Source organism: Rhinichthys klamathensis, unplaced genomic scaffold (assembly GCF_029890125.1).
Source record: "Rhinichthys klamathensis goyatoka isolate OS25496 unplaced genomic scaffold, OSU_Roscu_1.1 h1tg000150l_1, whole genome shotgun sequence".
In the NCBI taxonomy this organism is placed as follows: Eukaryota; Metazoa; Chordata; class Actinopteri; order Cypriniformes; family Leuciscidae; genus Rhinichthys; species Rhinichthys klamathensis.
In genome coordinates, this window is record NW_026606685.1 from 1,892,326 (window position 1) to 1,919,327 (window position 27,002).

Consider the following 27,002-nt stretch of genomic DNA (forward strand, 5'->3'; position numbering starts at 1 on the left):
CATACAACAGGCTATTATATGTTTTACAATAAGTAGCCTACACACATACGGCTGTGTGTAAATCTGTTATCATTTAATAAAAGGTCTGAAAAAGCTCTCATGTTAATTCATTATAAATTTACAGTGGCAAAATAAACTCTTCAAATCTTTTTGGCGAAGATTTTTGTTACCGTGGTAACGTTTTTGTATGCTATGCTATGCTATGACACGTTTAGTACCCTACGGAGTCATCAGTGCATCAGTGCCTGAAAACGAAGCTCAAGGCGGTTCGCCTAATTCCCCGTGTGTCAATCTGGCGCTTCAGCCAATGAGAGAGCGCCCTGTTGGCCCTTCAGCATTTCCAGTCCTCCCGCCCCTCTCTGTGCTACGTCAGCATTCAGACTCAAACATGGCGGTGCCCATAGCTAAGTTCCTGGCAGCTTATGCCTATTTATTACTAATTTCTTTAATATTTCCGCACGTTTTCGCCGACAACGCTGCCGGGGACTTGCCGCACCGGCGTTTTGAGTATAAATACAGTTTCAAAGGGCCACATCTGACACAGAGTGATGGAAGAATCCCATTCTGGATTCATACTGGGAGTAAGTTTATAGATGGGTGTCTGTGTGATCTCTCTCATCCATCTGTATCTCTGTCTGTCATCTGTCAGCATGTTTAGTCCATGTACGGACATGTAGTTTAAATGCCCCGAGAAGTGTATGCGAGGTTGCATTAAAGTGAACTGAACCTGAGTGGTGCAAGTATTGCATTTTTGAATGAATGATTTTGGTTTACACTGCTTGTGCATGAGGGGTTTCTTGTAATAATGCATATTATGATATTTGTAACACATCTTAAAGTTAAAATATGGCTGCATTTTAAAGACAATGCTCTACTTCTGTTCTGATATGTTTGGTGCATTGTTAGTTGCTTTTGTCCTATGATTAAATCAGGTACTTCATGTGTTAATAAAAGTGTGATTTATAATTAGTTATCAGATTCACATAGCCTAATAATTTTTGATGCATAATCGTGGTGACATTGTAAAAAAAAAAAAACTATGATTAATAAATATATGCGTGCTGTTTAACAGCTGACATGGCACTAGTTTTCCTAAAGGGTTAAACAAATCTGTCTCGGCATGTGGGAAGAGCAAAGTTCTGTGTTACAACATTTCCCAAATCTTTCAAATACACCGCCACATATTAGCCGGCAGGAGCAATCAGGGCTATTTACTTGGTCCTCAAATTTAATATTGATGTTTCTGTCATTTTGTCATTCTGTTTAAATAGATTTATGTCAACAGAGAAGTATGCAGTCAGGGAAGTTCGTACTCGTATACTTGGTAGTGTGCCCGATATTACACGTGGGCGTGTGATAATGATGAAATTATGTAACAAAAATCTTTTGTTGTCTCAGACTGCCTAATAAAACTTTCGATATTCTCTTATACAAGATATTATGATGGGTTTGGGCTAACTGCGCAATGATTATTATAGTTTTATGGTTACACTTTATTCCTATGGTCCTCTTTAGACATTCTACTAACTACTAACCTACATGTCAACGTTATTAGTAGAGTATTAGTAGACTGTCTGCTTAATATCTGTTAACACTTTATTTTGATGCTCCCCACAGACATTCTACTGAGTATAAGTATCTTTGCAACTACATGTCAGCTTATTCTACTTACCTGAACCCTAACTCTAACCTAACAGTCTACTATGAGAGTAAAGTTGCTTAGTAGAACTAACTATAAGTTCATTCATTTTCAAATGTCCATCTTCTTTCCAGATGCCATTCCTGGTGCGGATCAGATTCGAATCACTCCCTCTCTGAGGAGCCAGAAGGGTGGGGTATGGACAAAATCCCCTGTAAGTTTTGAACATTGGGAAGCTGAGGTGGCATTCCGTGTGTCCGGACGGGGGCGAATGGGAGCAGATGGATTGGTAAGGGGGGGGGGGGGGGGGGGGGGGGGGTAATCATTATTATGTTGTGTATGTGAGCCTCATTTCTACATTTTTGGCTATGGGCATTTGTAAACGTACAGAAGCACAAACTCACATTGTTATCGTTTTGACTGTGGAGGGTCATTTTGACCCATTTTAGGGACATGAAAGCCTTGAGCTTGTGTCACAGGTTGAATTCCAGATCTGGGTGAACCTTGTGGTGTAGTGTACTAGAAATTGCTTTGGATGTACATTACTATTCAAAAGTGTTGAGTCAGTAAGACTCAAGTTTATATCTCGCAGTTCTGACTTATAAACGTCCAATTTCTCACAATTGTGAGAAATTAAGTTGCAGACTTTTTTCTCGCAATTGCAAGTGTCTTGCAATTCAGATTTTTTTTCTGAGAATTGATATAAGTTTATATCTCACAATTTAGACTCGCAACTGTAAGAAAGTCACAATTGTGAGAAACAGTCACAAAAAAATCGCGAAATAAAGTTGCAGTTGTGCGAAATAGTTGTAATTGTGAGAGAAAAGAAATTGCGAAATAAAATCGCAGTTGTGAGAAATGGTTGTAATTGTGAGAAAAGAAATTGTGAAATAGTCGCAATTGTGAGAAAAAAAATCGCGAAATAAAATCGCAGTTGTGAGATAGTTGTAATTGTGAGAAAATAAATTGTGAAATAGTCGCAATTGTGAGAGAAAAAAAATCGCCAAATAAAATCGCAGTTGTGAGAAATAGTTGTAATTCTGACTTTTCTTGCAATTGCAAGTTTGTCTCGCAATTTGGAATTTCTTTCTGAGAATTGTACGTTTATTTCTCACAATTCAGACTTATAAACTTGCAATTTCTCGCAATTGGGAAAAATAACATCGCATTTCTGAGAAAGACGTAATTCTGACTTTTTTCTCAAAGTTGCAAGTTTGTCTTGCAATTCAGAATTTTCGCAGTTGTGAGAAATAGTCAGAATTGCGAGATGTTAACTTATCAAATTATATGTTGACTGCCCTTGCTAATCTTTTTTAAAATCAATCCTGCTTTTTGATCATTTAAACAATGTCATTTAAAACTTGTGGTGGACTACATTACTGTAGTGGACACAAAGGCGTTTACATAAATAACACTTTATTAACGATGTGTAAAAGACGCTGTATGCACCGTCATCAGAGTCACTAAAACAGAAGGGCAGTGTGGGTACTTCCTGTGAAGTCATATCTAGAGATCAGAAGATCTTAGAGACTTGGTGGCAGGATCTTTTTACTTTGGCCCTGCAACCGTATAGAAACACCTGCACACAGTCACGCCCGGCCAACCACCCAGAACACCCTAGCATTGTGGTGGCAGGTTTGCATGGGCAAACAATAGTCACATTTTCTTCATAAAATGTAAAAATCTAGTTTTATGATACTATTATTGCTTTTAACAAACCATAAAATTGTAAGTTTCACTATGTTCAGTATTTTGTGCTTTTTATACTTAGTCACTTTTTGTTTAGTTTTTTTCATGTCACACATTTCACTTGCTCTTCACCCTGGTCATATGAGCTCATTTTGTGCATCTGCATTACTGGTGCTACAGACTTGACTTAAACGAAATATAATTTACTTTATTTGTTAGCAGTCATGAGGTTCCGTGTTTTCGTCTTATCGCAGGTACTTCTTTTTGCACAGAATAAATCATTTTATCAGAAAAGGCATCCATAGGTCATCCTTGATAATTCATGAACTTTGTTCAACATTCGCAGTATGGAGAGTAATTAAAATGTAGTGTTGTACGAGTAACATGTGCTTTCATTGAATTGTCCCACAGTCCAGTGGAGCAGACCACACTGATCTCAAGCACCACTTACCAAATTACCCGTGTGTGTGTGTGTGTGTTCTCTGTAGGCCTTATGGTTCACGGCTGGTCAAGGTCTGGATGGTCCTGTGTACGGGGCTGCTGATCAGTGGAACGGCGTGGGAATATTCTTTGACTCTTTTGATAATGATGGGAAGGTGATTGCACATGAGTATAATTTAAATAATTTTATTTTAATTCTAATTTTATTTTTAAATGTGTTTGTGAAGTTATTTAAAATATATTTTTATGTAACACATATTATGTATGTGTATATATATGTGTATGTGTATATATATATATATATATATTATGTATGTGTGTATATATATGTATATGTATTTACTGTATATATATATATATATATATATATATGTGTGTGTGTGTGTGTAAAGCTTTTAAAATCTTAATATTAGGGTTTTTCTTAGCAAATATTAATATTTGCTAAATCAGCATATTGTGTAATAAATTTCATTGTTTAATTATTTGGAAGCACTGTAATTTATTATAATTAGTAGTTTATTGAAAAATGACTATTTTAACACTTGTTTGTGTCAGTAAAATGCACCAACAATGTTTTTGATTTTTTTTACCGATGTGCATTTTTCAGTCAAAACATCTTAAGGTAGAGGTAAATATATATATTATCAAAGGATTATGGTAATGTGCTTAGCTTTTGCCTCAGCAACAAACACTAAAGCACCTCAGTAGACTTGTTTTGTGTCTCCTCTGAACTAAATAAGGATTATGTCTCCCTGTCTTCTGTGACCTTGCTATTGTAGAAAAACAACCCTGCTGTCCTGGTGGTGGGTAACAATGGAAAACTTGTTTATGACCATCAAAAGTAAGTAAACATATCCTCCTTGCTGACATCAGCGCTCTCATTTTTACAACTCAAAGGAGATTAGGAAATATGATTATTTATGAGAGAGAGAGAGAGAGAGAGTCTAATCCTCTGTCTGTCTTAATCTGAGTGCAGTAACAGTGAAAGCATTAAATTAGATCTGTGAGCCAGCGGGGGAGAGTTGTCAGTAGCATATGTACTAGCTAGACTGTGCTAACACATAAGCCTTCACATTATCAGTTCAATATTTCATGAAAGTTTTCAAGAGAAACCTTGGCCAAACTTGTTGACGTGGAGAGGAAACTTGTTGTTGTTGTGGTTATGTATGTATGCATTTAATAAATAATATTTTTCCTCCAGTGATGGCTCAACGCAGGCTCTGGGTACATGTCTTAGAGACTTCAGAAACAAACCTTACCCTGTACGTGCCAAAATCATCTACTACAAGCAAACTTTATCGGTAGGTCAAGTTTATATCATCATATAACCAATAAAAAGTTTCAAGATTAATACTAAAGAACCGACTATAATGAAACCTTTTGACCCTGATCATTTAACAATAGCTTTTGTGATTAAATGTGTCTTTCGGTGAATCTTGCATTGCAAATGTACATCAAAACAATATATCCATGTATTATACAACTGGCAGTACTATAGTATTTAGTTGGATGTGTTCAGGTAAATTGTTTGACTGTTTAACCTATTCATCTCAATATGATCTCGTTTAAAAAAAAGGAGCAACTTACCTAAATTGAAATAAAAAATATTAAGTTTTCCAGCTATAATAACATCTGAATATATTCTCAATTGTTTCAGGTTTTCATCAATAACGGCTTCACTCCTGATAAAGACGATTATGAGTTCTGCACGAAAGTTGAAAACATGGTCATTCCCGAGTCTGGTTATTTTGGCATCTCTGCAGCCACCGGAGGACTTGCAGGTATTTTTACATATCCAAATATGTACATTTTTTAAATATGTAAAGTTTTCTCTCTTCCGGTTGAAGGTCTAATGTTGTCTTTGTTACCCTTCAACTGGATCAAAAGTGAACCAACAAAGAAAAATGGTTGGCATTCAAACATTAAGTTATCTAAAAGTAGTCTAATATATGGTTTATGTCCATTTCTATTGCAGGTTCTGTGGAAGAAGAGGTTTAAAACCTCGAAAACGTGTTTAGTGTTGTTAGTGGCACTGAAATTACACTCTTTAGCTTTAAAAATATGTCTAAATTTCTTTCAACAGATGACCATGATGTGCTGTCATTTTTGCTGTTCAGACTTACAGAGCCTGGGCAGAATCTGGTACGCATTTTCCTCCCCACACATTCGCATACACGCATTTAAGTATGAATAAGTACGAAGAATCGGCCATACTTATTTCATAAGTGTCTACCTCTTACTCCATTCCTCTTGTTCATTATAATTGGAGTATGCGTAAGTGTGTCTATGTGCGTGATTGTGTTTGAATGTGTGTTTTGTCTTTCTATAAAGCCTCCCCCAGAAAAAGAGATTCCCAAAGAGGAGAAGGACAAGTACCAGGAGGAATTTGAGAATTTCCAACAAGCGCTGGACAAAAGGAAAGAGGAGTTTCAGAAAGAGCACCCTGATGTCCAGGGGCAGCCCAGTGAGTTGCTCTCATTCTGTCTGAAGTTTTGACCTCCGATTCACATTCAGCTTTGAGTTTTCATCATGTTTATAGTCAATAGAAATGGCCTGGAAACATTAAGAGAAACTCGCATAAAAACACTAATCTTGAATGGTAAAATGCATCGATCCATTCCCAATTTACTTTTTATGAATCCTGTTCTGATCTTAGATCTGTGGAAGCTTGTTTCCGTCATGGAGTAAAAAAAATATAAAATGTATCTGTGCTTTTTTTTATCACAATTTGAGTTTGTATCTCTCAATTCTAAGAAAATATTCAGAATATATTGGTGCTGGTAACCCAATGCACAGGACAGTAGTGACACCCGAATAAACATATTCATGATTCTGAAGCTGAAAATACAAAATTATTTTAGATGAATGTGCTTGCACTCTTTCACTGACTAGATGTGTTTAAAATAATGTAGGCCACTTTTTACTGGTAACATAAGATATTTGGCATTAACAGGACCCACAAATATTTCCACATTGCATTATTATACATATATAATAGTTTAATGTAGTTCTGACACTAAAACTCTGAAAACTTAAATTTTTTCATACACAGTAATTTTTATTTTGGGTGAACTATACACGATACATATTGTCACTATCCAAGATACATATTGTTGCATTTTTATATTGCGATATATTGTGACACGGTATATGTTACACCCCTAGAATTTTGAGATGTAAATTCTCAATTGTCAATTCTCTCTGACTATTAACTCGCTATTGCGAGTTTATAATTCAATTCTGAGGAAAAAAGTCAGAATTGTGAGGAAAAAGCAAGAATTGCGAATTAATCTGGCAAATTCAGACTTTTTTTCAGAATGTTGACATATGTACTCTCAATTGCGAATTCTAAAGTCTCAATTGTGAGGTATAAACCCGCAATGGTGAGAAAAAAAGTCAGAATTTTGAGGAAGTCGCAATTACCTTATTTATTTTTATTACATTGCGGAAACAAGCTTCCATATAGATCTAGTTGGACAAGTCCGATTTGGTTGTTAAACTCATTTATTTAAAAAATATATTTTATATAAAATTATTTTTTATAATTATATATATATATATATAGATTTTTATTTTATTTGAACCGTGTTTAAGGGCATTTTTAGGCGGAACATTTTTCCCTAACCCATGCAGTCTCTGTGTTTATTCACAGATGTATTTACAACAGATTCTGTTTCTGATTCATTTGAAATGCCTTGTTGAAAAATGAAAATCCATATTTGTAGAAAAACATCTGTTCAGTGTTTCTCTTCTGGCAGTTGAGGACCTGTTTGAAAGCGTTAACGACCGGGAAATCCGTCAGGTGTTTGAGGGGCAGAATCGAATCCACCTGGAAATCAAGCAGTTGAACAGGCAGCTGGCCATGATTCTGGATGAACAACGCCGTTATGTGTCAGTCATCACAGAGGAGATCTCCAAACGCGCACCACAAGCACAGTCAGGACAGGTAGGACATGACAAATGCATTTGATATATGGCATTTAACAGCACTGGACACTCTTACGTTGACCAGATTTTTATATTGAATGCCATGGTGTCATCTCGGATCCAGTCAAAATCCTTCATGAGATGTAATGACTTTAAATTGTTCAGTTTGTAAACACCAAAATTATATGGTTGATTTACATTCTTACATTGATTAATCGAATTTATGCTCTAACCTGTCTTTGAGCCTGACTAATAGTTTACTTGCTTTATTTAGGCTCCCACTCATGAAATGGACACCATTATTAATACACAACAAGAGGTTTTGAGAAACCTTAATGAAGTAAGGTAAGTCGCCAAGAAAAATATTGTTCTCCAGTCGGTATATGACTGTATTTTTGGTAAAATAAGTCACACTTGACTATAAGTTGCACTGGGTCGAAATTGCATTTTGAGAGAGAGAGAGAAAAAAAGATAGGTTTCAGAAATAATGTAATAAAATCAAACATTTACAAATATTATAAACTTAAATGAATGGATTTAAAGTGAAACTTGCAAACACAAATGCAAGTTTTGTTTTGTTTGCTTGATGTTAATTGAGGTAAACCTCTTCTGGAAATACAAGTTGCAGCACGTTTCAGATTTAAAAAAAGATGTGATTTATAGTCTGGAAAATACGGTACACTCCAGACAATCCCTAGCCAATAAAGTGTTAAATCGCGTACAATCTCTGAGTAAAACAACTACTTAGAGGCCTTAGCGCATTACATGCCTTTGCAAAAAACTGAACAACGCAACAAATTAGGTTTTATCTATTAACATTTGTTTGTTGTGTCTTTACGTGAAGATCTAAAGATGTTCGTTGTTTAATCCAGATTAAATACATTTGTTTGTTATTCTGTGTTGGTCTCTGTAATGTCAGCATTGTTTTTTTGTTTTGTTAGCGGACAGTTGTTTGTTTTCTTCCAGGTGTTTTTTTTAAGCGAGGTGTGGACGAACAAGGATTAAAGCACAAAGACAAAATCGAACAATAAGGCTTTAGGATTAGATGCCAAAATACAGCATTTAAAACTCTTTAGCCGTGCAAGTGGAGGATTAGCCCACAAAAGACTGTTTTTACAACTCTTTAACTCGGATGTGACCAAACTATAATGATTGTTAAACCGACTTTCAGCACAACACTTACCGATGGTTTTGTTGTTTGGGATTTAACCAAGAGATTTGTTTGTAACAGATGCACTTAGATTAAGATTTTCTTAACAACCCAATTACATCATGTACTTTTATTCAAACAGGATTTGACTACAGCAAAGTTACTTTATTATCTTTTCCTTATCTACACAATCGTGAATATTTTACACCATCTTTTCTGTCAACAAGATTGAACGATTTTCAAGGCTATTTAGTGCATATGCACATATTGCTTCTTTTATTTTTGCTATTAGCAAAGACATAATATAGCAGTCTTGATCAAAAGGGCAGCATTGAGGTCACATTGTCATCCTGTTGTCGGAAAGACGTCGAAAAGATCAGTAATCTGTGTCGATTGTTCATTTAGGCTAATCCTATTGGCGCGCATTTAAACAGCATTTGGTCCGCAACAAACAAATGCTCAGTTGATCGAATTCATTTTATAGATTATGCACATATTAAGATCTTGACCTTTTCTTTTTTTTATATCATAATTTCATTTTACTCATCTTAGCCCAACGAAATTACTCAAAAAAAACCGGCTTCCTCCGGCATATAGGTCATTTGAAGTGGATAAAGATTACTGGGAGATTCTAAATGTTCACTTTTGCCTCAAGGGAGATTTATGTCTTTCCCCCCCCTTAAGAAACAAATTTGATTTTGTTTAGGCTCCTTATGGGCCTCTGTTTGATGGATTATATGCGAATCTTTAAATATGTCCATCATACACCAGCGAATACATGGTCTGCTTCTGATTGCTTTCTTGTCTTTGTAATTCCCCAAGGAGTCTGTACTTATGACTTACCAAACGTTTTCATTTTGTCCATCCCCTCATATATTTATTTATTTATTTTATCCTAGTAATCATCTTAGAATTTTTGAAGACGATATCCGAAGAAATGGGGTTCAGGCACAGGATAATACGTGATCAGTCAAAAATGCAAGTTAAGCAGAGAAATTATGTTAAACTAGAAGATGTGTTCCTGATTAAAAGGTTAAACCGTACGCTGCTCTTTTTTTTTTTTTTTTATATGTGCAGACCTCAGGTTTGACCTTGTTTTGATTAAACATTTCACTATATATTAAAAGAAATCATTTTAAACGTAATTTAATTCCCTTTTTTCCCCCAGAACATTATAAGCAACAAAACATTTCTTTAATTTCCTTAGGGTTTTCTCTTCAATCATACAGTACTGAAGTATTTTTACATTGTTTATTTGTTTATCATCCAATGTATCATCTTTTTTTATATATTCATTTTATATATATAGTACTACATCTTTAATGACTATTTATAGCTAAAATGAAAGTGTCCCCCTGAGGAAAGCTGTGGCATGGCCCAAATGGGTATTTCTTAATCATCTGAAATATGTTTAAGAAAGGGGCCATGTTTTTTAGGAAGATTAATTTAGCAATCATTCCTGCTTGCGCTGCATGGTAATTTCATTTTTTCCATGAGGCTGAAGGATAAATGGCCTTTTGGGAGAGTTAAGATGAGGCTTAAAAGATTAGATTGGGACAATTCACAGTAATATTAAGATTTTCTTGGCCGAAGACCTTGGTCGCAGAAGTCATTAGCCAGTGTAATCAGGGATTTTTCACCAGTGTGTTTTGCATGCAGTGCTCTGAAGATACCACTAGAGGTGAGAGAACGGCTCCACTTTTATACCAGCCAGAGCTGAAGAGTTTGATTTGTTGCTCGTTGAGACATGAGGGAGTTCAGGATATCCGTATTTGACTGTCCTTTCTTGCATGTCTACAGTTTTAAATTTGGAAATATAAATAATTTGTATTTTTGTTTTATTTCAAAGGTTATTTTATAACCATTTTGTTGGTGAATATTTGTCCTATGGTCATGTAAAACTTTGAAAAATGTATTCAAATCGTATTTTCTATGCCTGGAAAAGATATTGAAATGTGATCAATCTTAAAAGTCATATGGAAATAATTGAATATATAATGTTTCTCTACATGTGCGCTCAGAAAAAAGAATCCTCTATTGAAACGCATTCAAATCTCAGAATGTTGTTTGTCTTTTACATACCAATAAGTATAACCATTTAAGTCTATTAGCTTTAATGATTGGTGTGTGAAATGCTGCAAATTTGTTGTAGTACTTTGAGTGAAGACAGGAAGTGCAAATCATCTTTTTGCATCCTCATGTCTACAATAGAGCAATAATGTCATGAAATCCAGAAAACATGAGCTTTGTCTTAAGAATCAGATCAGATATTCAAAGCTTAAAGCTGTTTTATGCATTTAAAAAACAGATTTAGTCTTGTGACACTGTGTCTCAGAGGAATTGATTGTTTGATACGATCCTCTTGTATGACATACTGTTTTCTTGTACGTAAACGGGCAGAAAATCAGTTAGCCTTCCTTTTAAAGCCTTAATGTTGAACCATCTGGCATGAAAAATCTTTGAAAATGTTCCAACTTTTTTTTCTTTTTTTTTTTGAATAATTAAGTATTTTATATTGTGTCTGACTCGATCCTGATCAGATTCATGAATGTTTTTCGAAACATGAGGGCAAATGAAGCATTGCACTAATGTTGTGGTTTGTAGGGACTCGTTGTCAGGCTCACTGAAGCAGTTGGCAGTGGGTCAACAGCAGGGTAACGCAGGCGGACTCGGATCATACGAGACAATCCAGCACTTCAATGACATCAAGGAGCATTTGCATGTCGTCAAGAGGAACATCGAACACATCATTCAGAAAAATGTGGTGAGTTCCCAATAAAGCAGCATTTCTGATATGGACAATATATCTTATAGCATGGCATATGTGTGGCTTAGCTGACAAATAGCGCACAGTTGGATTTCTTTTAGGAGTTTGAAAGAAAAATGTCTGCTGAATGGAAAGGTTTTGACCAACTAGTTGTCATTTTTGATGACATGGTACGATTTATTGGTATACTCGTCAGGGTTAAAAACCAACTAAGCCATAAAGTATGTTACTTGAATAAAAAAAGTTTACCTGAAATAAAATATAAAATAAAAACAATGTTAACTTATTTATTTTATTTCAACTAATTGCAAGGCAACATTCTCATTTTTATTAAGTATAACCTGATGATTTAACTTGTACTAAAATAACTGCAACTGGAAAAAAATGAAAACTACATAGACATACATATTTTTTTAACTTTAACTAAAATGTAAATGAAAACTGTTGTGATGTGGTTTTTGTCTCCTCTTAAATTGGCTTAGTTAAAATTCAAATTTATTAAAAAAAATTTTGGACATATTCCTTAGAATCCTGCAGAAAAGGCACAATGTCCTGAACTTCCTTCCTTACCCTCCTGCCTCTCTACCACACACTTCCTGGTCTTCATCGTCATTCAGTCCCTCCTCTTCTTCGGCTACGTTATGTACAAGTGAGTGAATCTTTATGTTGCAGTGTCTATACAAAGCTCTTCAAGAGGTGTGTAAAAGAGTTCTGTTACGATCTGGGTGCTTCTTACAATGGCTTCCTCGGATGTTTTGGTAGTTCAATCTCTGAAATCTCTCTCAGTGTCTTCGAATTAAATGGTCTCTTGTTCACATAATAAAAAAGCAAGACAGAAATGAATAAAGACAGATTTTGAATGCAAGGAACAAAAATTTGGACCATTTTGTGCATTTAAAGGTAGGCTAGGTAATTTTCAGAGCGGCTAGCAATAGCAAGTTAGCTTTGAAAGCGTAAGATCCCATCCTCCCTTAAAGGGCATATTGCAGGTTAGAGGACCCAACGAGTCAATGTATAGAAAAATAATGTAGGAACTAGATTTTCTTTAAAATATACTTATAAATACGCTACAGAAGCTTCTGGAGTCGTTTTTGTGAGAAAATTTTACTTCCGCGTCTGAAAATGGGCGTGGCGGGCGTGACATAGCGGGCGGGAGAGCGGTCGATTCAAACAACAGGAAAACAATGGATCGCAATGACATTTCGGACGCTGAGGAAGTACTTACTCGTATGACGGACCACAGCCATACAATTATGAGCCTGCTATGCTGCCGAGAGAGCAGGACAGGCCAGGACTAATGTCAGACAGAATGGTCAGAGACAAATTGAGTTGTGGTGTGAGAACCAGTGGAGAACAGGACAGGTGTCTTGGTGAGAGACGTGCTTATAGATATACACGTTCGCTAACGATATACACTGTGCTCACAATATTGTACAGATTATTACCATCGTATATCAGGCCAGCAGACATTAGTATTTTTAGGGTAGATTTATACTATTAAATGTATAAAAACTATACTTGAGTATATTTCTATTGTACTAAAAACATACCCAAGTACATTTTTAATACATATTTTTCACCTGGGTTATAACATAAACAGAAAATTAAAGATTTGAATATTTAAACAACCTGAGTAATTTTGTTTTTCATTTACAAGTTGCCTCTATTTAGGGCGTGACTACCTATATCACACTATTTCATGCCATTGGTACAGTATTAGACGATCAATATTTTTGCTTCGGCATCCCATGTTGAACTCAATCATATCGCCGGGATGATAATCCTCCGATCTGAAGTGAACGCTCACACGGCCGTGTTTCTCGAAGCCGATGCGGAAGAGAAATCCCGTCTCTTCACCTGCACAAACCGCACCAGGCACGAAAGATATACAACAACACCGTCCCTTTTCTTGTTATGGAAACCTGTGGACTCGATGTCCTGACAGGCCGGAGTTTTCGCAACCTCCACAAACAATAATTTACCATGACGATGATAAATTAAAATACAAAAACTACCGAAAACACACTGACTCACGGCCGCTCTCACTGAATGCCAGCCTACTCTGCACTGAGCCGAGGCTGAGGCTCCCTAGTGTGACGTAAAATGACGCGATTTTGAAAAAAAAAAAATTACGAGCAGTCCAAGAAACACTCACTTTATCTACTAAATTAGTGCCCTTATGTCGTTTTAAAACATTTTAAATCCTGCATTAACTTTTCATATGGTATTTTCATACAAGGTTATATATTAATTTAGATTTTTTTTTTTTTTACCTGCAATATGCTCTTTTAGAGTGTCTCCAAAGCCACTGCTCTCTTCAAAACACATGAACACATACAGCAGATTCTGCAAAGCGTCACGAGAGACGGCGTTAAAGGTACAATATCATTAGCCTCATAGCATAGTCATATTTCAATGTCTTTGGAAAACAAGAAAAAAACACAAAATGACTTATAATTAGACAATTATGCTATGAGGCTAACGATATGTAGGATTTTTCGCCACCAATAATAACAAATACAATAACAAAGGCGTATATCGATGACGCAAAGCATTAAGCGGAATTATGGATCTTGTCGTCAAGCTGATGGATCTTTTATGGATGAGTGAATACAGTGATGTTTTTAACATGACTGTGGTATGAAGCAGGGCGCGATTGCTAATGAGAGACTTATACCAGCGTGGCGCAACGTGAGTCCCGCGGATATAAAGGAATAAGGACATTTCATTCTACCGAACTACACGCGAGTACTGAATTAATACTCGCACAGGTCAGATTATTAGACGAATTAAACTTGAGGTAACGCAGCGCTGTTTCACTTGCTCTAACAGTTACACTATCACACTAAACGGCATTTGAGTGTGTTGAATGTTGTTATTTAGGTTGTTTGTTGGCTGTATGAGACTAGCAGTGAGCTAGATCAACATTAGAATAATCATATTCTAACATTTCATCATATTGAACTAAATAACATTGATTCGTTTTATGTACATTTGCTCACCTGTCTAATAAAGTACATGGAACAATCGCGTCTCTGTCAAGTCGAAGTTAGTCGCGGACGTGGTCGTGGAGCTCTCGGCGTCTCGAAAGTCCTCGTCTTCGTTCTAGTCCTCTTTTTGTCTCAAAGTCTGCTTGCCATGGTCCATAATGTTTGAACAAAACAACAACAGCGTGAGCGTCCTGCTAAGCATAACCCAGTTGTCCACGTCTGTCGCCATGGTTACTATGGCAGTACGAGCGGAAACCGAGGGTAACGCGGATATGACACCATTGACTGGCGACTCCTCACCCCTGCTGACACGTCCCGTTTCCTTGGTTAAAATCGCAATTTTCTCACGATTTACAAATAGTTGGAAACATTGGGGATATTGTAAGTAATCAACTAAACAAAATATATAACATTGGCCTAGTGGTTTTTGGATATTTTACTGCAAAAATCCTACATATTGTACCTTTAAACTACCTCGTGTCTGAAAGCACATAACATTACAATAAAACTTGAAGAGCTCTGATGTGTACTACCTGACTGCTGCAGATTCATTTTGGCGTTGATGGGTATGACATTGAAACGCATACATTTGAGTTACAACCCACTCCAAGTAAAAGTCACGGGTTTCCATCTCTTCCAAATTACAGTAGTTATGGCATAAGCTTGTTGTTTCGGTTCAGGAGGAACTGTAAAAGGCGGCTGCTGTTTAATTTGTCCCGCTCAGTGACTGACGTCTGTCTAACTCTGCAATAGCATGAAATGCGCTGATGATGTGTGATGTTTGCGCGAGAAGGTGTGCGGAGGTATTAAAATACATATGTTGACAGGCAGGTAGGACATCCTACCATTGCACACCGAATGCAATGATTGGACAAACATTTTATGGTCCTATGTCTTCCACAGACAATATATAAATATATATATACATTTAGACCACTTAACTTATTGATTGCTAACAGGATGTAAAGAGACTTTCAACCAGCATAAAAAAAAAAAAAATCTGAAACAAATCGCCTACACTGCCTTTAATGCTTTTCTCTCTGTTTTTGTTTCTCTCATCTACTTCCAGGAGTCAACAGGAAGCAGCAGCGAAGAAGTTTTTTTGATGATTCATAGCTCTTGGTAAACACAACACAACATGTATATTGTCCATTTTTGTTAATTTCCAGTTTGCAAACTGTAAATTATTGTACTTGAAAACTGAAGTATTTTGTTTGAGATTTTTTTTTTAATTCTTAACTTTTAATTTGATCAGATTTGTACAGGGTTTGAATGACTGCTCTTTTCCAAGTGTGTGTGGCGTTTTCAATGAAAGATTCCTGAATATGATGTAATATATTCTTTAGAGGTCTGACATTGTATTTCCTATTCAATACTGGTCCAGGAATCATTTCAAGATCTCAATCGCTGTCCCAGAAACGTTCTGAACTGTGGTAACTGAAGTAATTATAATAAGATTGAGTATTTTAACACATTCACTTTGGCATTACCTTTACAATAAGGCATATTTTTCCTCCACAAGTGTTAAAGCTTTATTGTACTGGCGAAAGCAAGAATCCAAAGGTTGCGAATGTGTTCTTTGAATCTTTAAAAAACAAAAAAAATGTTTTTCTTCTCAAACAATTTACATAAAACAAATCAAATGACCTTGGTGTTGTCACATTTTGTCAACTTAACATACATGAGTGTTTTTTTTTTGTGTTTTTTTGTAGAAATTATATTTATGCATATCGGAAAGAGAAAAAAATATATAGAAACTTTTATGTTAGATTTATTAAATTGCGATTAATTGATTTGACAGCACTAGTTATTTCTATAAAATAATAAGAACAAAGTTAATTCTATCAGTAGTAAGTCATACATAGCACACACATTATGTTTGCTACTTTAAAAGCTAATAAAATTCATAAGCATTTAGTCTTGCCAAAGATTATACGTTCTTAAAAGTTTTCATAGGTAATTTATGCCTGTTACAAGAATATATTGTAATATAATTTACAGCTCATAGTGTCTAAATGAGTACAGAAGTGCGGAAGCTTAGAGCTCCTGGATGCAGATGTAACTCTGCCTGACAGGGACGGCCTCATGCCGGGGATTATGTAAGGAACCCAGCCGTGAGCCATAGTGCTGCTCTATAGAAGCTTCTGTGACCCGGGCCATCGTTAGGGATTAGATCAGAGACAGAGGGCTTTAACACACTTTCTCCACCTTCATTCAGCTCCAATCATCACAAACTGATTGCATGTTGGTTTAAAGGCTTTCAATCAATAGTGAGGAAAAGGAACGGGAGCGATTACAATCCAGAATGTTTTGAAAAAACAGGCAGATAAGTATTTTGTTATGGGAAATATTAGAAATGTAGCTTACTAGTTTATTAGGCTATATTTTATTATATTATGTTATTATATTATATATATATATTATACATTATATTATATTATTATTATATTTTTTATATATATATATATATATATATCTTTTTTTATTATTATATTTAATTTTTCATATTACATTATTTTATTTTATAGTATATTATATTTTCCTTGTTGTTTTTATTTTTTATAATGTTATTTATATTTTATATATTATTTTATGTTTGTTATATTATAGTTTGCTTTTATTATATTTTATTTATATTATATTATTATAATTATTTTTATATTATATTATTATTTTATTTTTTTTTTAGTTTAATTTATTTATTTTTTGTGGTGCTATCAAATCATTGTTTTGTTTTTTAGCATCCTGCCTAGCCAGCAGATAATCACTGATGTTAAATACAGCATACATAAAGTTAGTGTTTGCGTAATTGCTTTTTAAAATGTTATGCAATATTAATAAATAATTATGCACAGGAAGTTACGGAATCACTGTGTGGATGATACAGGCTTTCAGCGTCCTCTTTACTAGCGTCCTTTTGTGACATTTGAGTATTGCATGGGGATATGCCAATGATTCTTAGTGCTGATAATCCAACAGCCGTTCCCTCTGTCTCTCTTCGCTCTCAATCACTGCTCTATGCTTCAGCTTGATCACGTACTCTCGCTCTCTTCCCCACCCCCACCTCTCTCTTTTCAGGGGATTACATGGAGAGATGGCGTGTACGTTTAGCACATCTGTCACTCCATCCCACCGTGCTGTGCAGTCAATCCGGCACAAGCTCACTGGACCTATAGGAGCACAAGCGGTCTCAGTTGCCAACAAATTCAAATGGTCTCCAATACGTTTTAACTTCACCTAGTTAGTTTAGGACACTTTGGATTAACTTATTATTAGTGCTAAGTGATGTTCAGGTTATATTTGCATTTTACCTTCATACTTCCTATATGAATAGTAGTTGTCTTCCAAGGCAACCGTATTGTCACCTCATGGAAATGAAAATGTTAAGACCTTTGTGCACAACAATCCACTCTTTAAATGACCTTTCCTTCAGGAATAATTTGTTTTCACCGTGTTTATGCTTCCAATAGACTCATAATGGAACAGTTATTGGACTGTGGGGACACAATGGTGTCCTTATTGCTTTAAGTGTCTTCACCTTGGACAGGCAATCTCAGCTTCAGTTGTGACTGTGTCAGAGCTTTAATAGGAGATAATCGCCTCACAAAACATGAGTTGTTTTGTGTATCAGGTCAATTCATGTTGCAGTTTGACTATTGTTCCACGAAAGGGACAATAATCGAAATGCAACATGAATTGACCTGATTCTTTGAATTTTATCAACTGTGAATAATAAAATAAGTTCGTAGGTATCCCACCTTTACCACAGGACAATCATTGTGTCAAAGCTTGGATGTGAGATTAAAAAACGTCCTAAAAAAACGTCTGAGTTAATTTACAAAGGTCATGGGAGTTCAAAGAATCGAAGATGCTTACTGTGTATTGTCTCAATAGCTGATAACTGAGCTATTTCTTGTTTAAACCATGCAAAATCTAACAAGTTATGCTTGTCTTGTGGTAAAAACGGCTTAAATCAGTCTGAGGTACACCACCTTAGACCGTTAAGCTGTTTTTACACAAGACAATCAATGTGTCAGAGCTTTAAGAGATATTTAACTCACAAAATGAGAGCACAACATTCAAGAGTTGTTTTGTAAGACAATAGTCAAACTGCAACTGCAAATGATCAAATTAAACGAGACCTTTCGTTAGTTCCTTTCAGTTTATGCTGCTCCATGTGTGAATGCTACATGCTAATTGCTACTTGGCTAATTTAATGCCTGAAAGTAGCTGTTCTTTGTTTAAACCGTGCACAATTTAACAGCTGAACAGTTTAAAGTTGTGTGCTTATCTTACCTGCCACCAGGTTGGGCAAGTTTAAAGGATTTTAAAAAAAGTTTGTTCGCTAGTCAGTCTGGAAGATCAGCTCAGCTAAATTAGCTGAACACCATCTTCGAAGAACTAGACCACCTGAAGACCATCTTGGCCAGTCTGCAAGACCAGCTAGAACACTGAAGACCAGTTTGGTCACATTGGGAGACAAACTAAACCACCAGAAATCCATGGCAAGTCTTTTTTTTTTCTTCTTTTTTTTATGGTATTTTATGTCATGTTTAATAACCATTATCTGTTTTTCTTGAAACATCTCAACAGACAAGTATTGAAGAACGGATTAACCACTTCCTGGATGTTTGCTAGTAAATATGGTGTGTAAATTTGCAGCTCCTCGTCTTCATCCACATCCTGTGAAACAGATAAACAGGTTTGTAATCCTGTAGCTGTGCTTCTTTGGGCTCAGAAGGGGTATAAATGGAAAATCTGGGAACTAGCTGCATTGGTCCGTCCCTCATTAAGTAATGTGATTAGCAGTCAGTGGGTGGATACAACAAATGTGACGTCAATGGCGGACGCCAACCTAATCTCTAAAACACAAAATTCATAGTTTTCTCTCTGATCGATGACTACTACTGATATTTTTTTCTCTAGTTATAGCTTATGATTGATAAATGCACTGGGTTCTTTCACTTTTATTGTGTGGAAAAGAGAAAGCACACAGCCATCTGCCTCTCAGAGTAGACGGCCGTATCTTAATCCAGATTATGGCTGCACCATAAACGTTTTTTTTTTTTTTTTTTTGGTCCCCCTGGCCGCCATTTCTAGTGAACAGTGTGTCCTTGATAACAGACAGGCAGGTCGGTTAGCCTAGCTCCAATTAGACCACCAACAATCCATCTGAGGGACGTCTCTACTGGAAACTATAAGGAGTTTAACCAAAAGAGTTCAAGGAATCACAATTTGACGTCAAGCTAGAGACTCCAACGGGGTAAATAATGGCGTTTTTAATCAAAAGTATGGTTGGGAACCCACTGAAGGGAATGGGACTTGGAGGAGGAGAGGCAAAGGCTGAGGAGGAGACCCCCAAGGACCCCGCAGCGGCCGCCGGCATGACTAGAGAAGAATATGAGGAGTACCAGAAACAAGTAGTGGAGGAAAAGTAAGTCAAGTTTTGTGCTTATTTATCCTTTAATGACCTTGACAAAGTAAGTGGGGGAAAAACATGCATATGGCATCTTTAAGGTTGAAATCTTTTTTGGAGATTGTTTGGTTCTTAGTAAGATTAATGTATTATTTATCCTAATGACAACTGTTTAGCCAGTCAGTTTTGGATCCTTCTTCCATCCTTAAAGGTGTTGATGCATTACAGAAACACTTTTAGGCTGTTTAAATTAAACACTGCAGTGATTTCTATTGCAAAGTGCAGCTTAACATGCATGGAGCAACATGAGCAGTGATGCAAGCTCATAAATCTGTCATTCTCCATAGTGATGTATCATGCTAAGATCTGCACCTGAACTATCTCTGGGTGTGAAGATGAGAACGTCAACGATTAAAGACGAACAGACTCCATGATGGTATCAGAGAGTAAGCGTCAGATGCTAGCTGCTAATCAGTCCTGAGAGCAGAGCTTAGCGTGGGTTATCCTGGCCTTGTTGAGCTGGATAATGCTATTTTTAGAAACAATCATGGTATCAAGGGAGTATTGAAAGTATTGGAGAATTATGAACCTCTGCATATTTCAAATCTTCCTTACTTAATTTTTTGCTTTTTGTTAAAGAGACAGCTGATATTTATTTATGGCCATTTCACTGTTGAAGTGTAACAAGTCGGAGTTATCTTAAAAAAAAATCTTTGATACTGAAATTCACAGTGTTTATCATTCAGTGCTGCTCTTATGGGAATGTGGTTAAATAACCAAATTAATACATGGAATAATGCTGCACATTCTGGTTATGAAAAACATTTGCTTTTTGGTACCAATCATGATTGAATTTTTATACATGAGTATATATGCAAACCAAATACATTTCGAAGAAAACAACTTATTTTTACTCATTTAACACTACATTATATACACTGTCTGTGGTTCTGTGTTTAAAATATTTATTTTTAAGTTTATTAAGGCTGTTGCCTTTCGTATTGGGACAATAAGGAGATTTTCAAATCATACGGATCAAATTGTACAGCAAAAAAAAAAAAAAAGCTATTGCCAGTTTAATCCTAAGATTTGATATTATTCATGTTCAAGTGAGATGAGATAACAACTAGCATCAGCCGGCTCACTTAAGTAGAAATATGACCAGGTTATAAACAGATGATTTATACAATAAACATACATGTCTTGTGTGAGATTACATCTAAACATCTGAAGATATTTGTGTAGCTTCAGATCAAATATCCAAAGGATTTTATTATCTAGTTGTTGCTGGTAAACTAGCTTTGCTTCAAGTGTAGTCGTCGCACTGCCTGAACAATGCCATAAGCATCCTGAAGCTCTTTATCTAGAGTTAAGCTGTAGAGCTAAACCCCAGGGGTCATTTCATTCTAGCGCTACTGTTCCGTCACGCACGGATTTTTAAACAAACTGTTTGTGCAATGCATGTTTTCCAGTGAATTATACATGTTTACCGGTGGTATGTTTTTTTTAACATGAAAATCACAAGATTAGTATCCACTGTATTACATAGTGTAATCATCTCTTTTTTATTATTATTCTGTTTTGTTCTTAGCACGTGATGATGTGTTTTTAAAACATTTCCACAGAATGGAACGAGATGCAGATTTCTTACACAAGAAAGCAGAGAGGGCGACTCTGAGAGTTTGTCTACGAGAAAAATACCGGCTTCCTAAAGTAAGAGTCACTTTGCCCCTCCTTTCTCAAATACTATGTCGTCATTTTTAATAAAAGTTTGTAAGATTATTTATGTACACTACAGTTTTGAGATTGTCTTTGAAAAGTCTATTATACTCATCAAGGCTGCATTTATTTAATCAAAAATATACCAAAGAAAATTTTGAAATATTATTACAGTTTAAAAGAGCTGTTTTCTATTTGAATATATTTTAAAATGTCATTTATTTCCTGTGATGCAAAGCTGAATTTTCAGCATCATTACATCATTCTTCAGTCACATGATCCTTCAGAAATCATTCTGATATGCTGATTTGCCTAGCAAGAAACATTTATTTTTATCAATGTTAAGAACAGATGTGCTGCGCAATATATTTGTGGAAACAGTGATTTAAAAAAAAAAAAATTTGTTCAGAATTCTTTGATGAATAGAAAGTTCTAAAGAACAGCATTTATTTAAAAAAAAATATTTTGTAACATTATAAATGTATTTTACTGTCACTTTTGATCAATTGAATGCGTCCTTGCTGAATAAAAATGTGTTAAAATAAATAAATTAAAACTGATCCCAAACTGTATGTAAAATGGAAAGTCTATGGCCACCACGTTTCCACCATTTGGAATAACCTAATAGCATTTTACAGTGCACATAAATGGTCCCTCAGTGTGACATGAATTTTATAGTAACTTACAGTAACAAATATTTATTGGGTTGAAAATAATGAATCTCTAAAATTCCTAATTTGCATTTGGCTCACACACATGCACATACACACAAATGTATTTTCTCCCATATGGATGCTTTGTGTGGCTCTGAGCTCTCGGCACTTCCAATAAATAAGCTAACCAGATTAAGAGAGTGAACTGAGGTCTGCGCAAGCCTCCAACAATATTGGCTTTCCACAACATCTGTTCGTCTTTGTACAGCTTCATTTTCTCTCTTAATTCTTCAATATGTGATGCATTAATGCGAAAAGGCTAACATTGAAGATGCTAGAGTCTAAAATGTTCGATACACTCCTCTCCTTTGCTCATTTTTGACTGAAAATTTGTACATTTTATTTTTTAGAGGTTTTTTTTACTTCATCGGAATGCTACGAAACTTGGTAAATGTTTTGGCACTTGCTATGTAAATGCAAAAAAAAAAAAAAAAATCATGGATTTGATTCGAAAATGTAAACAAAACGAAAAAAAATCACACTTGTACTCCTTGTGGTCAAAATTACGGCATTGGAAAAGAATGGGAAACTAATTTCAAAGTTTGGTACTTCACCCATACAAAATCTTACCGAAAGCTAATTTTTTTGAGACGATAGCCTAAAATTTGGAACACAACCTTTCTAGATGTGTGGGTTTAATTTTCTCACAGTTTTAAAGTAAAAGAGTTTTGGAAAATATATATTTCATTAAAAAAAACTGATAGTTTTGTGCTTAAACTTCTATAACCACTTTTTTTTCTTTTTTTTTCACCTCAGCAATAATCATTCAAAATGTATAACAGTTTAAGTTGGAAATTAAATTTTCAGGTCTATGCTCAAAGTGGTTAACATTTAATAAATGGAATATAACTACTGTATAAATATAATTTAGTTCCATAAAATCCCCTAAAAATACAAAGTATTAATTAAAACATTATCAAACTAAAATAGTACATTAATTTCATTGGAATAAAATACAATATCAGTCATTTTTGAGTGCAAGGAGCACCAGAGGGTTAAAAATAAAGATTCTTTACATCTATGACTCCATGAAGAACGTTTAACATCCATGGAACCTTTCCATTACACAAAATGTTCTTTACACTAAGAAAAAAATGACTCTTAAGGAATATTTGCATTTGTCAATGTAAAAGTAACAATGTGACTTCTGTCCCCGTTTGACTCCCTGTGTGTATTCCCCCCTCAGAGTGAGCAGGACGATAACATGCTCCAGATGGCAGGAGATGATGTAGATGTTCCCGAGGAGCTGCTGAAGATGGTGGATGAGGACGCCACAGAGGAGGAGGAGAAGGACTCCATCCTGGGGCAGATGCAGAACTTACAGAACATGGACATGGATCAGATAAAAGAGAAAGCCAGCGCTACACTGACGGAGATGAAGTCCAAGGCTGAGGAGAAGTGTTCTGTCATGTAATGATTTAGCAAATTCACACATTTTACAATCCAGGTCTGCGTATCCCAAAAGCATCGCAATTCTCCAATTGCCACCAAAGGTCTCTATGATCAACATAGCTCACAATGCTTTTGAGAAACACAACCCAGGTCTCTTTTGAAAAAAACATAAAAAAAAAACAGAATTTTAATTTTCCCTCCGCATTGATTTATTGCTGTTCAAGTTTCAGTGACACTTTACAATAAGGTTTTATTTGTTAAAGGGATAGTTCACTCAACAATGAAAATTATGTCAATAATTACTCGCCCTCATAAAAGTAAAGAGCCTTTTATTCACATTTTGATCTGAAGGTTCAGTTGAGCTTCTGTTTATGTTCGCTGATCAATGTTTAAATGTGAATAAAAGCCTCTTTATGAACTTCTTGAAGTGTCAAGTAGTTGCGTAGCCGTCCATGGAGGGACAGAAATCTCTCAGATTTCATCAGTAATGTCTTTATTTGTGTTCCAAAGATGAACGAAAGTCTTATGGGTTTGTAAAGACATGAGGGTGAGTAATTGATGACAGAATTTTCATTTTTGGGTGAACTATCCCTTTAAAATGAACTAGCAATGAAAATACTTCATTTACATCATTTATTCATCTAAGTTAACCTTAATTCCAACAATTACGAATCCTAAATGAGAAAAATCTAAACAAAATCTAAAATCAAATGAGACCTTATTGTAAAGTGTTACCAAAGTTTAATTTTAATTTTCGAAGCCGCACCATCTGATCAGCTTTTCAGCTTCTCTGAATGTCATTTGCTTGGCCCCATATTTTGCTGTTTCGACTTTATTTCTTTTGTATGTTATGTTAATAAATCATGTTGTAGTTTCTTTTCTCTTTCCCTTTTTTTTTGTGTGCATATGTTGCAATATTTACCTGTAAATATATCTAACAAACATATAATGACTTGAACCAGAGGCGGAGGAGAAGCTCTGTTTAATTCTCTCCTGCTTTTTTGCACAAGGGTTGAGATGAATGTGATGCTGTTATTTCTTCTTTTCTTGACAGCAGACCATCTAGCATTGGCGCATATGATATTGTAATGTTTATTAGGATTCTTTAGTCTTATGTATTAAGTTACATATGTGGTATGTAACTTTTTAATGTGAGGTAAATAGGCATGAATATGATTGATGTCTCATGTAAACATATGAATAAAACAGACGATTGACAAACTGTGCATTTGTGATCACAAAAAGTCATTGTCTGTGAGATTTTCTTGACCATAACATCATACTGTCAATGTTTTATAGCGTTACATGCACAAGAAAACAGCCAAATCCAATAAAAAGGGCCTGAAAAACATGGTTTATTTAGCAATACCCGATGACAAGTTGGGAGAAAATAAATATTAAATGATTCTAAGTTCATGCTTATTAAAAAAGAGCATGTTTTGGGAGTTTTAAGATTACCTGTTAATAGGATTACAAGGTCTAAGACAAGTTAAATTCCTTCACTAGACAATATAACACAGTAATCTTGTCTCTTCACTATGACCTCATATTAGTGGAAATTTGCACTTTAAAAAATTGTCATGCCATTTATAATAAGATAAACACAAACCAAAAAGGTATATAAAAAACAACATACTTAAAATTGCCTACTTAAAAATATGTAGGCCTACTTTTCTCTTTTCTGTAAATATCCTTATATTAAAATCCTAATCAGAGAATAATATGAAAGTATTTTTAGATAGATAGATAGATAGTAATTTTTTATTTCATAGATAGATAGATAGTAATTTTTACTTCATAAACACGTTCTTGTATTTTGCGGTGTTTTTGATTTTTCGTGTGTGTGTGTGTGTCTTTGAATAAATCTCGGAATACCAACATTATCTGTTGTAATTAGGGAAAAGCCAAGCGGTTGAAAGGATTTGGGCTGTTTTGGATAGAGGGGGGAAAGTGTGTAATCCCCTCAAACCAGCGTGTGTCCTGCGGATTATCAGACTGCTGTCAATCTTTGTTCGGAGCTAATTACACGTATCCATTCAATATTGAGGAAGTTTGCAAATTCTTCCAATTAACTGCACCTCAATTGTAGGCCAGCTCTCAGGGGTCGCGCGCTTGCTGCTTGAGATCGCGTTTTGTTCATGTAACAAACTCTCCTAATGGCCGAAACCACTCCATGCTCGAAGTGTAGGCGTAAAGTAGTTCTTGGCGGTGTTTTATCGGTTTAGATTGGTAATTAGGCTTCTTAAACGTTTGATCACCAAAAATTATGATAGTTAAAATAGATAGGCTACAATAACTAAATCCTACCAATTTATCAAATTTCCCGGCTGTTCTGAGTGGGCATGTTCCATTCAGGTTTAAAGGATTATTAATAATTTGATGTTCACAAACAGACTTTAAATAACTTTTACATTTTCTTCTAGAACTTGTAGCCTATGAAAAGCCATCTTTGTTATTTTTGTTACTATTTTATTTTTATAGAATATTATCGCCTCAACAACAGTAAATTTACAATCTGCCAAGAAAGCCAGAGTTTAAAATGTAGCCTGTTTTTTGTTTTATTTTTATTGTATTATTATTTTTAAGGCTATTTAAACCCATTTTTTATATAGCCTATGTAACTCTTTGTTTTATGTTTTTTATTAATACAAATTCCATTATTATAATAATTTCATGTACAAAGAATAGGTCTCTCCTTCATTTTAAACATTTTATAAAGGGATCGTTTGAACTCAAAACATCAATCAAATAAAATTAGAAACAAATATAGAAAAACAGAGACTTTCCGCTTTTACTGTCACCCAGCTGTGATTTCCAATTGATAAACTTCGATGGAATCTCTTTTAGCCTAAACTGTGTAAGCTTTTTATGACGCTGGTGCTAATATACAACTATTTCGGTGCACGTGGTTACGGAGCATTTTTGTAAACTGACGTTTTTAATGTTATTTTGCGCGTGCAGAGATTTTGTAATTATGATCTGTTTCGGCCTTAAAGATGTAATCCAGCCCCAGTTCCTCTCATTTCTACAGGCCATCATGGTCAAGACATCTGGAGTGGGAAAAAGATTATTTAAGATTTATGTAAGGCGGTTTCTAAAGCTGCCATTATGCAGAAGAATCTCTGGGAGGAGTTAAATGCTCTTCTCAGGGACAATATC

General features: G+C 35.2%; 2 protein-coding genes across 2 annotated transcripts; both read left to right on the forward strand.

Annotated features, from left to right (window-relative positions):
* The first annotated feature begins 351 nt into the window (after positions 1-351).
* On the forward strand, positions 352-16,250 carry lman1 (lectin, mannose-binding, 1). The gene is made up of 13 exons (XM_056258307.1): positions 352-581; positions 1,774-1,928; positions 3,817-3,924; positions 4,549-4,610; positions 4,971-5,070; positions 5,427-5,550; positions 5,853-5,911; positions 6,101-6,233; positions 7,528-7,715; positions 7,971-8,041; positions 11,451-11,610; positions 12,141-12,262; positions 15,673-16,250. The coding sequence occupies exons 1-13, from the start codon at positions 389-391 to the stop codon at positions 15,707-15,709; spliced, it is 1,512 nt and encodes a 503-aa protein (XP_056114282.1). The 5' UTR covers positions 352-388; the 3' UTR covers positions 15,710-16,250.
* A 3,225-nt stretch (positions 16,251-19,475) lies between these two features.
* cplx4a (complexin 4a) lies at positions 19,476-23,925 on the forward strand. Its single transcript, XM_056258217.1, has 3 exons — positions 19,476-20,037; positions 21,645-21,732; positions 23,638-23,925. Exons 1-3 carry the CDS (start codon positions 19,874-19,876, stop codon positions 23,863-23,865), a joined length of 480 nt encoding a protein of 159 aa, XP_056114192.1. The 5' UTR covers positions 19,476-19,873; the 3' UTR covers positions 23,866-23,925.
* The last annotated feature ends 3,077 nt before the right edge of the window (positions 23,926-27,002 follow it).